The sequence below is a fragment of the Photinus pyralis genome, unplaced genomic scaffold (genome assembly GCF_008802855.1).
Source record: "Photinus pyralis isolate 1611_PpyrPB1 unplaced genomic scaffold, Ppyr1.3 Ppyr1.4_LG9, whole genome shotgun sequence".
Classification (NCBI taxonomy): Eukaryota; Metazoa; Arthropoda; class Insecta; order Coleoptera; family Lampyridae; genus Photinus; species Photinus pyralis.
In genome coordinates, this window is record NW_022170878.1 from 8,664,010 (window position 1) to 8,676,137 (window position 12,128).

General features: G+C 38.7%; 1 protein-coding gene across 1 annotated transcript; it reads left to right on the forward strand.

Annotated features, from left to right (window-relative positions):
* Positions 1-1,921: 1,921 nt before the first annotated feature.
* LOC116180886 (retinoblastoma-binding protein 5 homolog) lies at positions 1,922-4,984 on the forward strand. Its single transcript, XM_031501064.1, has 9 exons — positions 1,922-1,998; positions 2,051-2,076; positions 2,125-2,526; positions 3,688-3,869; positions 3,917-4,036; positions 4,083-4,276; positions 4,324-4,598; positions 4,644-4,776; positions 4,829-4,984. The coding sequence occupies exons 1-9, from the start codon at positions 1,980-1,982 to the stop codon at positions 4,912-4,914; spliced, it is 1,437 nt and encodes a 478-aa protein (XP_031356924.1). The 5' UTR covers positions 1,922-1,979; the 3' UTR covers positions 4,915-4,984.
* Positions 4,985-12,128: the final 7,144 nt, after the last annotated feature.

The following is a 12,128-nucleotide window of genomic DNA, read 5'->3' on the forward strand; positions in this document are numbered from 1 at the left end:
CATTTTGGTGAAAAATGTAGAACCGGGGGGTATGGACTACCTCCCTGTATACAAAGTTCTTAAGTCGATTGTAGGGAAATTGAACTTTGAATTTTTCACGTTCCTGGGGAGTATTCCAGACTCCCTTACGTTAATTGCCCTACTAACATAAGACCTTTGCATACCCCCCAGATCCGCCGGTTCTACATTCTTCCCCAAAATGTTCAGTAGCTTTAGCACTTTCACAATAATTCTTGGATAGAGCGTAAGAGGTGAAGATTTTGGGGGTGAGCGTAGCACCGGGGGGATATAGAATACCCCCCAGTATACGAAGGTTTTATGTCAATTGTAAGGAAAACAACTTTGAATCTTTTTGTTTCCTGAGGAGTATTCCAGACCCCGTTATGCTCATTTCCCTCCACCTAACATAAGACCTATGTATACAGGGAGGCATTCCAGACTCCCCGAGTCTATACATTCTTCCATAAATGTTCAGCTCTTACACAATAATTTTTGTAAAGAGCTGAAGGTTTTGGTGGTGATCGTAGCTCAGGTGGGTATAGAATACCCCCAGCATACAAAGGTGTTATAGGTATGTTAATTGTAGGAAAATGAACGTAGGGGTGTCTGGCGCGGATATTCCTTACCCCCAGGTGAAATTCTCACCCCCAAAACCTTCACCTCTAAAGCTCTCTTTCCAACAATATATTGTGTATGTGGTAAAGGTAACATTTTGGTGAAGAATGGATAACCGGGGGTCTTATGGAGGTATTCCAGATCCCCGGTTCTACATTCTTCCCCAAAATGGTCAGTACTTACCCTTAGCACTTGCATACTAATTATTGGAAAGTACTGAAGGTTTTGGTTGTGAACGTAGCACGGGGGGTGTGGATACCCTGCAGTATGTGAAGGTTTTATGTCAATTGTAGGGAAATAAATTTCTGGGGAGCATTCTGTAGTCCTCAGGTCCCTTTACGTTCATTTCTCTACACCTAAGATGAGACCTTTGTGTACTGGGGGGTATTTCATACCCCTCCAACCCACCGGGTTCTACATTCTTATACACGATAACTTTTGGAAATGGTCCGCTGAAGGTTTGGGTGTGATAGTATCACTGGGGGTTACCCATTATACATTAACAACTTCTATTGACCAATTACTAAAAAAATGTTCCGGTAGTTATTTGTAACAGGTTGTCTATGTCGCGATCTTTTACTAACAAGGTGGAGTTTATTCTTTGGACGATTGGACAATTAAAGAAATCATTGTAATTGATTTTTATTTCGTAATAACGCCGGCAGTACTTAACAACGGAAGTCGAGTAACGATTGCAATCTTGACTCACCTCATACTCACGATCAGAGCTACAGTTAGTTTCATGTAAAAGTGGACCACCATTATTCTTTTCTCGTTCAAAATAACGAATAAAATTCAAAATAAGCCGCTTACATTTTCTTGGTAAACTCGATGGCATTTTCGAGTTATACAGCTTTTGGCGGAGAATATCGTAGTGGACTAAAAACAAAAAAAAAGCTTTTTACTAAAGGTTTTTTTGCTGTATTTTTTAAATAACGCCCAATTCTGCCTCAAGAACCTATATTTTGTTAAATACATTTATCAATCTAACGTACACACGTAATTCCGATGTAAATTGTAGTTGAAAACGATTTTTTTGAATTTTGTTAATGGCATTTCCCAAAAACAGAATTTTTCTCAAACTAAGGAAAATCCTACTGTAATAATTTTACTTACTTATGCGGTAACCCTTAAAAACCAAAAAAATAGGAATCGCAACCAAGAATGCCTAAAGCCACGGAATCGGAACCATTAAAAAAAATCATTCTCCCTAATTTCATATGTGTTTCAATCTCTGCTGGAAAGTGAAACAATAATATTGAATTGACATGTATGTGTTGTTGAACTTGTAGGCACGTTAGACACAGTGACAAGTGGGTTACCGTCTCCGGTTCAGTAGACACATGCATATTTACATTTAAAACATGAATTTGGAATTACTGGGTAAGTTTCTGTTTATTTAATTAAATTCCTTAATTACGTCTTCATACTTCAGAGTCGTTCGGTCAAAATTATCCAGAGGTAAAGGGCGCATAACGAAAACGGGGGTATAAAACGCTCTCATTGCAGGAATTCGATGGCGCTCTGGACTGTTTATCCATAGCAGTCACTTGCTCCTTCAATAAAAGGGGCACCTTACTGGCGGTCGGCTGTAACGACGGCCGTATCGTCATATGGGACTTCCTCACTCGCGGAATCGCGAAGATAATATCCGCACACGTGCATCCGGTGTGCAGCGTGAGCTGGAACCGAAACGGGCACAAGATAGCGACCGCCTCGACCGACAACACGGTGTGTGTGTGGGACGTGCTGTCCGGCGAGTGCGATCAGAAGTTTCGATTTCCCTGTCCCGTGCTGAGGGTGCAGTTTCAGCCGCGTAACCTGGAGAGGCTGCTGGTGTGTCCGATGCGACATGCGGCCGTGCTGGTCGAGATTAACGGGCAGCATCAAGTTCTGCCCATCGACGAAGATGTAAGTAAAATGATTTAGATACAATAACAAAATACATAACCTCGAAACAAAAAAATTGCAATGTTGTCACATTTACTATAATTTTGAAAATACAACCATGTAATGGAGCAAGTCGATACCATTGATTATACACAGTGTACAATCACGTTCCGAAGTTTTTTATCAGCCTATACCCCCGCACGAGCCTTGGTCATGTGGTTGTTGGCAATTTTCGTTGTGTTCTATATCCATGTATTATGCTAAATAAATACAATATAATACAATATCTTCTAAGGTTCACGTTAATGGCCGATAGGGGCCGCATTAATAAAGTATTATTATTATTATTATGGTCGGTGTTTCTTGCCAGAACTCAGGTCTAGCCTGGTTAACTAATCGCACTGATTAAAATCAAATATTGCTAGTAGTGTTGTTTATTATTATTATTATTATTATTCGCCAAAATCGAGCTATGTCTATAATTCTGTAATGGATTGAGATATCTTACTGTGTTCTATTACAAAAATTTGGTACAAAACTCGGTCTTGATGGCATATCCATATCATTTTCCAATGGAACAAGTTTGGTGGATACTGTGTTGAGTGATTGCAGGCGTGCTTTCGAAGCTTGGTGTCAGCACATACATAACTTCAAGATTCATGGTGCAGTGTGTCAAAGTGAATATTGAAAATAAATACTCCATTCCAAAAAAAAACATAGCTGGCTACGCCGCCTCCCCTCGCGCTGCACAGTGAATCTTGAATCTTCTTCTGCCATGGGAATATTGTAGCACTATTGATATGAGGTTAGATATTGAATTCTCTCTAAGAAAGATAAAAAAAATGACACATGATGCAAACGTTGTAACTTTCATTGTCATTTTATTAGTAGGTATTACAACACTAACTGCATCGTTAGGTAACAAACTCATAATATTGTGTGGGTAAACATGTAATGTGTTTTCTGTATACACTGACAGCACTTTGCGGCATAATCACTACCTTTTATTTATATTCTGCTTGCTCAGTAAAGTGCTTTTTTCATGAACTTAATGGACATTGCATTAGTAATGCGATCGATAATAAAATAGAAGGTCGTCATCGCTTTTATTTATTTATAGTTGTTTTATTATTAAAATAATTAATAACAATTAAAGTAAATAAATGATAATAAAATTTTTAGGGCGACCTAAACATTGTGGCATCCTACGATCGGCGAGGCGAGCACGTCTTCACCGGAAATTCTAAGGGAAAGATCTTGGTGCTAAAGGCGGACACGCTGGAGGTCCGCGCGAGTTTTCGCATAACTCTCGGTAGCTCCAGCGCGACCGCTATCAAAAGCATCGAGTTCGCGCGTCGCGGCGAGTAAGTCGCCACTTTTTGTGCGTCGCATTTAATCGCCCCCTCTGTAGCTGTTTTTTAGTGAACACCGCCGATCGTGTCATACGAGTTTACGATAGTAAGGAGGTGCTCGCGTGTGGAAAGGACGGGGAGCCGGAACCCATACAGAAGCTTCAGGATTTGGTTAACAAGTAGGGGCGGAGAGTGTTGCGCGTTAAGTGAGGGGTGTGCTTTCAGGACGATGTGGAAGAAGTGCTGCTTTTCGGGCGACGGCGAATACATTTGCGCCGGATCCGCCCGGCAGCATGCGCTCTACATTTGGGAGAAATCGATCGGGAACTTGGTCAAAATTCTTCACGGCACTAAAGGCGAACTGCTGCTCGATGTCGCTTGGCATCCCGTTCGGCCAATAATCGCTAGCATCTCCTCAGGTGCGCACGGTGGGCGGGAGTCGTCTTCTACTCGCATTCTATTTCAGGGGTTGTCAGCGTGTGGGCTCAGAATCAGGTCGAGAATTGGTCCGCGTTCGCCCCTGACTTTAAGGAGTTGGACGAGAACGTCGAGTACGAAGAGAGGGAGAGCGAATTCGACTTGACTGACGAAGATAAGTCGGTCGCGAGCGGAGATGACGCAAAGGAAGACGTCGACTTGGAGGTAGATGTCAGCACGGTCGAACCGGTTGCCGCATTTTGCAGTTCGGACGAGGAACAGGAAAACGCAGATGTTCTCCAATTTCTACCAATCGCGCCCGAGGTAAGCAGAAGATGCTGACGTTGTTATTAAATAGATTCGGTGTAGATCGAAGATCCCGAAGAAAATTGGTGCGCCGACGTAATCTCGCAGCCTCCCACCAGCGGCACAAACTCACCGCCCATAAAAAAGAGTAAATATAGAGCCTATGACATTCCTATAGAAAGTACTAGTGACGGTGGTAGGATTTTAATACCGATTTTTGAACTAATCCACTAACTGACTGTTTCTAGAAATACACCCTCTTCTTACTAACAAAATCAAAGAAAAACAAGGGATAGGCGGCGGAAAGAAGGGGACAGGACGATCAAGGAAGTGAGCTTTTTAGTATTTGTAGCTATAGGATTTTTACTGTACGAATAGGTAATTAATAAACCAAACGCATTCTGTTCTGCATCAAACCCTAGCAAGAAGCTTGTGTGCGCTTTAATGTCCAATCAGAGACAGAGATTGGTTCATTCTATGGACATTCAACATTTATACTAAAAAAATCTAACCCAAGAATAGGTGGCTCGTCCCTCGTTGGGGATATTAGAATTACTGACGATTTTTCGAGCAGTAATTAATTGCTGTTACAATTTTTGGTATCTCTACGCTTACGTTGCTGTAAATTAATTGCTCGCGTATCGGATTTGCTCCTTAAAATTTTGTGTTCACCTATATTTATTTTTCCGTAGGAGTGGAATCTGATTGTGTAATTTTCAGGACGCTTTTTAATTAGCGGTAATAATTTGGCTTAATTTTCTAATTATCCAGCGTCATAATTAAATGAATCTACGTCGCGATAATTTAATTGCTCCAGTATCGCATTTGAACCTTAAATTTTTGTGTTCGCCTCGTATATTTATTTCTTCGTAGGAGTGGAATCTGATTCTGTAATTTTCAGTACGCTTTTTAATTAGCGGTGATAATTTGGCTTAATTTTCTAATTATCCAGCGTCGTAATTAATTGAATCTACGTCGCGGTAATTTAATTACTCGAGTATCACATTTGCTCCTTAAAATTTTGTGTTCACCTCGTATATTTATTTCTTCGTAGGAGTGGAATCTGATTCTGTAATTTTCAGGGTGCTGTTTAATTAGCGCTGCTAATTTGGCTTAATTTTCTAATTATCCAGCGTCATAATTAAATGAATCTACGTCGCGGAGATTTAATTGCTCGAGTATCGCATATGAACCTTAAATTTTTGTGTTCGCTTCGTACATTATTTATTTCCCCGTAGCATTTGAATCTGGGTATGTAATTTTGATGACGCTTTTTAATTAGCGATGATAATTTTGTTTAATTTTGTAATTATCCAGTGTCATAATTAAATGAATGTACGCCGCTGTAATTTAATTACTCTAGTATCGTATTTGCTCCTTAAAATTTGATGTTCACCTCGTATATTTATTTTTTCGTAGGAGTGGAATCTGATTCTGTAATTTTCAGGACGCTTTTTAATTAGCGCTGATAATTTGGCTTACTTTTCTAATTATCCAGGGTCATAATTAAATGAATCTACGTCGCGGTAATTTAATTGCTCGAGTATCGCATTTGAACCTTAAATTTTTGTGTTCGCCTCGTATATTATTTATTTCCCCGTAGGATTTGAATCTGATTATGTAATTTTGAGGACGCTTTTTAATTAGCGCTGATAATTTGGTTAAATTGTCCAGCATCTGAAAATTACAGAATCGGATTCAATTCCTAGGGGGAAAATAAATAATATACGAGGCGGACACAACATTTTTAGGTTCAAGTGCGATACTGGACCGGTATCCACTTTTTAGACTTAAATGAATTAATATGATTTTCGTTTTGGACGAGGCAGATAAAAATTGACAGGAGCTAAAAGGTGACAAAAAATATACATGGGGTTCCATTAAAAAAAATGAGATTTTTAAAATGAACTTTTGTAACTTTGGACCTACAAAAAACACCCTGTAAGCTATTTTTTTAATGTTTCATAGTATATTTTACTTTAACCAGGGTAAAATCAAAATTTTAGTAATAATTGTGGCAATATACTGACACTTGCAAATGCCAGAGTTTTCTTTTTTACTTTAAAACTACGAGTTTTTCGGATATTAAAAAATTGTAGAATTAAAAAATGCATTCAAATACAGAGGGGGTTTCATTTAAAAAAATGTACAATTTTAGCTCGCCCTGTATAATTCTAAATATTTTTAAAATGTGGAGAATATTCAACCATATCCATAATATAAAAGCACTCTATCGAAAAATCTTATCTTCAAGGCATTAAGTTACTCCGCGCAATCGTTGACTCACCCTGTACAGTTGATTGTTGCCTTTCAATCCGGTATCAGCGCTGTTGTCTCATGTAGAAATTCTTGAGTATTTCGTTCCCTTCTCTAATGGGCTGTCGTCAATATCTGGCTCTCGCCGTAATTTCGTCCTTGTAAGTTTTGCCACACGGTTTGACTACGCAAGGCAACCAGCAACCAGCGTAGATTCTGCGTCTGACGTTGCCAGAATTCGCAAATATTTATACCCCTTCTCTCAGTATCTACTGTCATTAAGTTTCGGCTATCTCACTACGACGAGGCGTCGAGTAATCGGAGCTCTGCTTTCGAAGTTTGGTAACAGCACATATCTTCAAGGTTCATGGTTTTTGGTAGGTCCGAAGAGAAATACTCTTACAAAAGTGTAAAGCTACGCCGCCTCCCTTCGCACTGCACGGACAACCTTGAAGAAATGGGTTGTCACCAAGTCAACTACTCAATACAGTATATTTTTGTACGTCAAATCCTGTCTTCCAAAACTTAACACCAGGTCAGGTCTTTATGGCTTATGTAGACATAAAAGTAAATCATAGTAGGTACTTTTATTAAAGATTTCAGAACCTCCCTTTGACTAACATTTTAATACATTTTCAGTGTTTGCTAAGTAAACGATGTGCAATTAGTTCTCCAATAAACGCCATTACAGATAATACTAAACCAAAACAGAATACAATAAAAATTCCATTCAAATGCTCTAAAGATAGCGCCACCACTTTTTCTTCTTGCTGTAGTTCTCTTCTTTTGGAGTCTTCGTAAAATTCTCGATCTCTGTCTAGTTTATGGTACAACCCGCTATCGGTCAGTCTGTCGATGATTATATTTAAACTGTCGATAATGGGACTATGTCTCCCAGTTGCAAAAGTCTGCATCAAGGGAGGTAAAATGTTACTATCAATGAAGTAATTTGGAGCGCGCAATCGTAAACTCACTGCCACTGCGTGTAGTGTTTTTAATGGGATAACGATAGAAAAATTTTGACTTGCAGACCAATTTTCCAGTAAGACACGAGAATGGTAGGATTTTATGGGACAGGACCTTAACTTTATCTTGTCGTATATTTCCCTAAATTCTTGCAATCTGTGCCAAGTCATCACGTAGGAGGCAGCAGAATCGAAACAAATTGGAATGTCAGCATCTAGCAGCTCATTCAGGTTGCGAATAGGTTGACTCCTTGGAGGTGAAGTCATCAGGCGCATTAAGTTTGAGACGTACGCTGTTTGTATGTGCACACTGTATATAATGTAGCACAGAATTACGAATCGAAGTCTTGATGATTGGGTAATGCGACTGGTGCTTCCAAATAGCGTGATCCCAAAAGTCTTCAGAACAACTTCACCCAAGCTGGTTTTGAATTTTTCCAAAACGTACCAAGCTATGGTAAAAATGGCAAAAATCACCGAAACTAATATCCAAATCCCCAGATCAAAATTAACTGCCAAAATTTCTAACGCCGAAATAGCATTTGTTGGTGGAACTACCCACACCATGGCGTCCCGTAGATACACGTGACTTCTAAGATCACCTTTTACGACAAGGGAAACTAGCAGTCCATCTCGTACTGTAATCGGGAATTGATTCTTTTGAGATGTGTTTAAAGAGACATTCAATATCTCAACCGCAATGGTAATAGTAAAATCCTTGCGATTAAATTTATACAAATTAGGCGCAAGGGCAGCAGTTAAGAAAACTATGGGACATCCGTGGTAATCTCTTATAGGACGTGGAATTGTGTCAGCGATCGCTTGGTCACAGCTTTGCACATGCATTATGTTCGGAACTCTGCCGCAGTAGTTTCGAGTATCATGCGGATTTGCCGTAAATAACAACGATTTTGCATCTTCACTCCGGTTAATCACCAGAACCGCCAGATATATAAAACCATAACGCCATAATGTACCGAAGATCTTTTCAACTCGCCATACGTAATCGGTTATAACGAGTAATCTTGCGGCGAAGGGATCATATTCACCACCCCATACGCCTATGTATTTCAAAGAATTATAAAGTTTTTTTAAAAAACCTAAATTTCTGATTTCGAGTACGAAATTGTTGGAAATCCCTCTCTTTATGCGTGAACAAGGTATGGAATGACTGGTGTTAATAACAACCCTTGGATTTCTTATATTGAATGGTAACAGGTCACTACTTTCGTTGAAAACAAAATAAAGAGGTTCATCTCTAAAAATCGTTTGGATCACTTTTTCTGTACATACCTTCATGGATGTCTGACTATTTTTCAGTGAAATACTTCTTGTGGTACTTAAAAAAGATACAAAAAAGGCACATGCTGCAAACCGTGTAACTTTCATTGTCGTGTTACTTCTATTTCAATACTCAAACTGAATCGTTAGGTGCTGCATGACAAACTGAACAAACTCATTTGCTGTGCGGGTAAACATAGACTAATGTGTTTTATGTATACACTACCAACACTTTGGGACATAATCACTACCTTTTATTCTATTCCACTTGCTCAGTAAAGTGATTTTTGTTGATGAACCTAATGGACCTGACATTAGTACTGCGATCGATGACTGTTGGAGTGATCTAAAAATAGAAGGGCGCGCTATATCAACAATCCTTCTTTTATTCAATAAAATTTGGAGATTTATAGTTCTTTTAATATTAAAATAATTAATTGCACTATTTTGTCACCAATTTCGTGAGATCGTGCGATGTATAAAATGCAATGGAGTTTCCCAGGTGGTTGCATTTTAAGTTTATGCCAATTTATGCTATAGTAACGTAAATTTAATTACGTGATTGCTTTATGTACAATTAATTACTAATTCACATGAACTAACACTATTAACGAGAAACTAAATTAAAACGGACTTTAAATTCATAAATAACTTTTATTTTATATGCGAATTTGATATCGATGGTGATGAGGAAACGCGCGTCTAGTAGTTGTTCTAGAATCGTAGAAACGTAAGGGATGGGAATGCGACTGAGTTCAACTTACGATGTCCCGTCCTTCTTTGGAATCAAACATATTGGAGATGCCCACCTGTTTTTGGAAGGTTCCCTGAGCTCACATTTTATCAATCTTTTCATGGATGATTTTCTGCTTAACAGGACTAACAGGATAATATCGCTGTTTTAGAGGCAAAAATGTTTACGATCACCTAGCCGTCCCCTACCTTACCTATTTGGGGATTCATCTCAATTAAAGACCAGAGTTCAAAAAGTAAAGCCGTTTAATACCGGAGCAGTACAGCAGAAGATTCGGTTTTCCACCTGCGCCTGAGGGAGCCGATAAATATGATACGCCTTCTAGACTATTCGAGAACGTTCCGTGATTTTTCTCGAGCAAATTGAATTGCATTTAAAGGCAGTTCCAACATCGACGCTGATTTGATGTGTGGTGAAACTCGCGCTCGTATGTAATAAATTTGCATGTTATAAATCAATCTACTTAAGGACTGTTACAAATTCATGAATAAGCTTTTTTGATTTAATTCATCGCTGTGTGTAATGACGTGCGGTCACTACGTCACTCACAAAACACCTGGCCGACCAGCTCGAAACAAAACAACCTTTAGATTCAGAATTGTAATTATTTTCCATGTAGACGTCCGGCTCACGTCACAATGTTGACTTTAAACTAATGATTTAAGAAGACTCAATAGCAACTTCCGAAAATTCCAAAAAAGAACTCACAAATTTCCATTAACACCGGACATCATTCTTGGGCGCGAAAAAATAAAATTTGACATGATAACTCTACCTGGGTCGCACAAGGGATTCGAATAAACACACCATTAATTGACTGACAATGATAGAAATTTATTCCGAAACACGTAAAAAATAACAAAATCCCTGGAAAAAACCGCTTGTTTGGACCTCGCACGCAGGCGATCGATAATTAAAAAAATCTTAAATTGCTGACAGGTTTTTTTCTCACTAATCCAACTAATATGGTCGTAAAAGGTCAGGCAGGCGCACTTATCAATGACACAAAACGCTCGTTGACAGCTTCAGAACTTCATTTTGCTTTAGATAGCTGAATCTAAGATGAGAAATTTTCGGTGGATGCTCGGACGGTAGAAACTTTTAACTTTTAATACAAAGAGAACTTTAAAAAAAAAGGTCTGACTGTACTACAACTTCCTAATTTTTTTCGGTAAACACACAACGCATTTTAGATTTCTCACATAACTTTCGTGAATTTGCTTCTCCGCAGATTTATTATAAAAACATGACGAACTGTGTCTTCAACAAAACAGATAGGAACAACTGCCCGAGAATTTAGCGCAAACATAATAATAATAATTAAATGTAGTCTGAAAATAAAATTTCTTATCGCAAACGACCAGATGTGTCCACGCTTTAACACACAATTCTAGGTTTTTAAATTAAGTACATAAATATAAATCAACAATTTACAAAAGCGATAAAAAATTAAAGAAGTAAATAATATTCAATTACTACACTGAGACAGAAATTCAAATAAAATGATTTAGTCAAAAATTGTAGACGTTGATGGCGGCGATCGTGGGCGAAACGGTGGAACTGGAGTGCTTCAGAAGCTTTCGGTCTCTCTTGCTTCTGGATAAGATGCGGTCGGCGATGGCAACTTCCGGAGAGATCGAATGAAGAACGGCGATCTTCGGAATTCTAAAGGGCAAACGGTGAGCGGCTACTGGTGAATGCTAAAACAAACCTAAAGCGGACAGCACTTTCCCTAAGCGGTAACAGTAAATAATCGGATTAGGGAAGCAATTGCAGGAAGAGAGACAATATTCCCCCTCTTATAGTTAACGAGACGGAAAGTGGCAAAAATCGTGCAATTAACGGAGCCGTAGCCGTTGTTTCTTTACGTGGTATTTGTTAGGTAAAGAATAATACTTAACTTCGTTTTAAGACTTGTTTAATTTGCTTCTACAAAACGCTACTTACATTGTGTATCTATCCACTAGTTCTCAACATTGTTGCCAACTTAACTCTAACTAACTTAAACCTATACAAGGTACTCCAACATCCCCTTTGTTACAGATCTAGCTTCACAGGCGCTTTAACAATTCTTCCGCTTTTAGTAACTATATCCCCTGGAGCTACTCTGACTTATTTTCTATTACATTATTATTTTCGTTCTCAATATCTATATATACTTTAGTAGGCTCTGGTCTTATATCATTCCTATCTACACGCTGCTCACTTCCCTCTTTTCTCATGGTAAATGATGGACAATTGCGTTTGTAATTAATTTTAATGAATTTTCTGTTCCTTATCAAAATAGCGCCA

What these genes read in the sequence shown, in the direction of transcription:
- LOC116180886 (XM_031501064.1), top strand. An exon ending in CTTCAGGATTTGGTTAACAA is followed by an intron (nt 4,037 to 4,082) that starts GTAGGGGCGGAG and finishes GTGTGCTTTCAG; the next exon opens with GACGATGTGGAAGAAGTGCT. An exon ending in AATCGCTAGCATCTCCTCAG is followed by an intron (nt 4,277 to 4,323) that starts GTGCGCACGGTG and finishes ATTCTATTTCAG; the next exon opens with GGGTTGTCAGCGTGTGGGCT.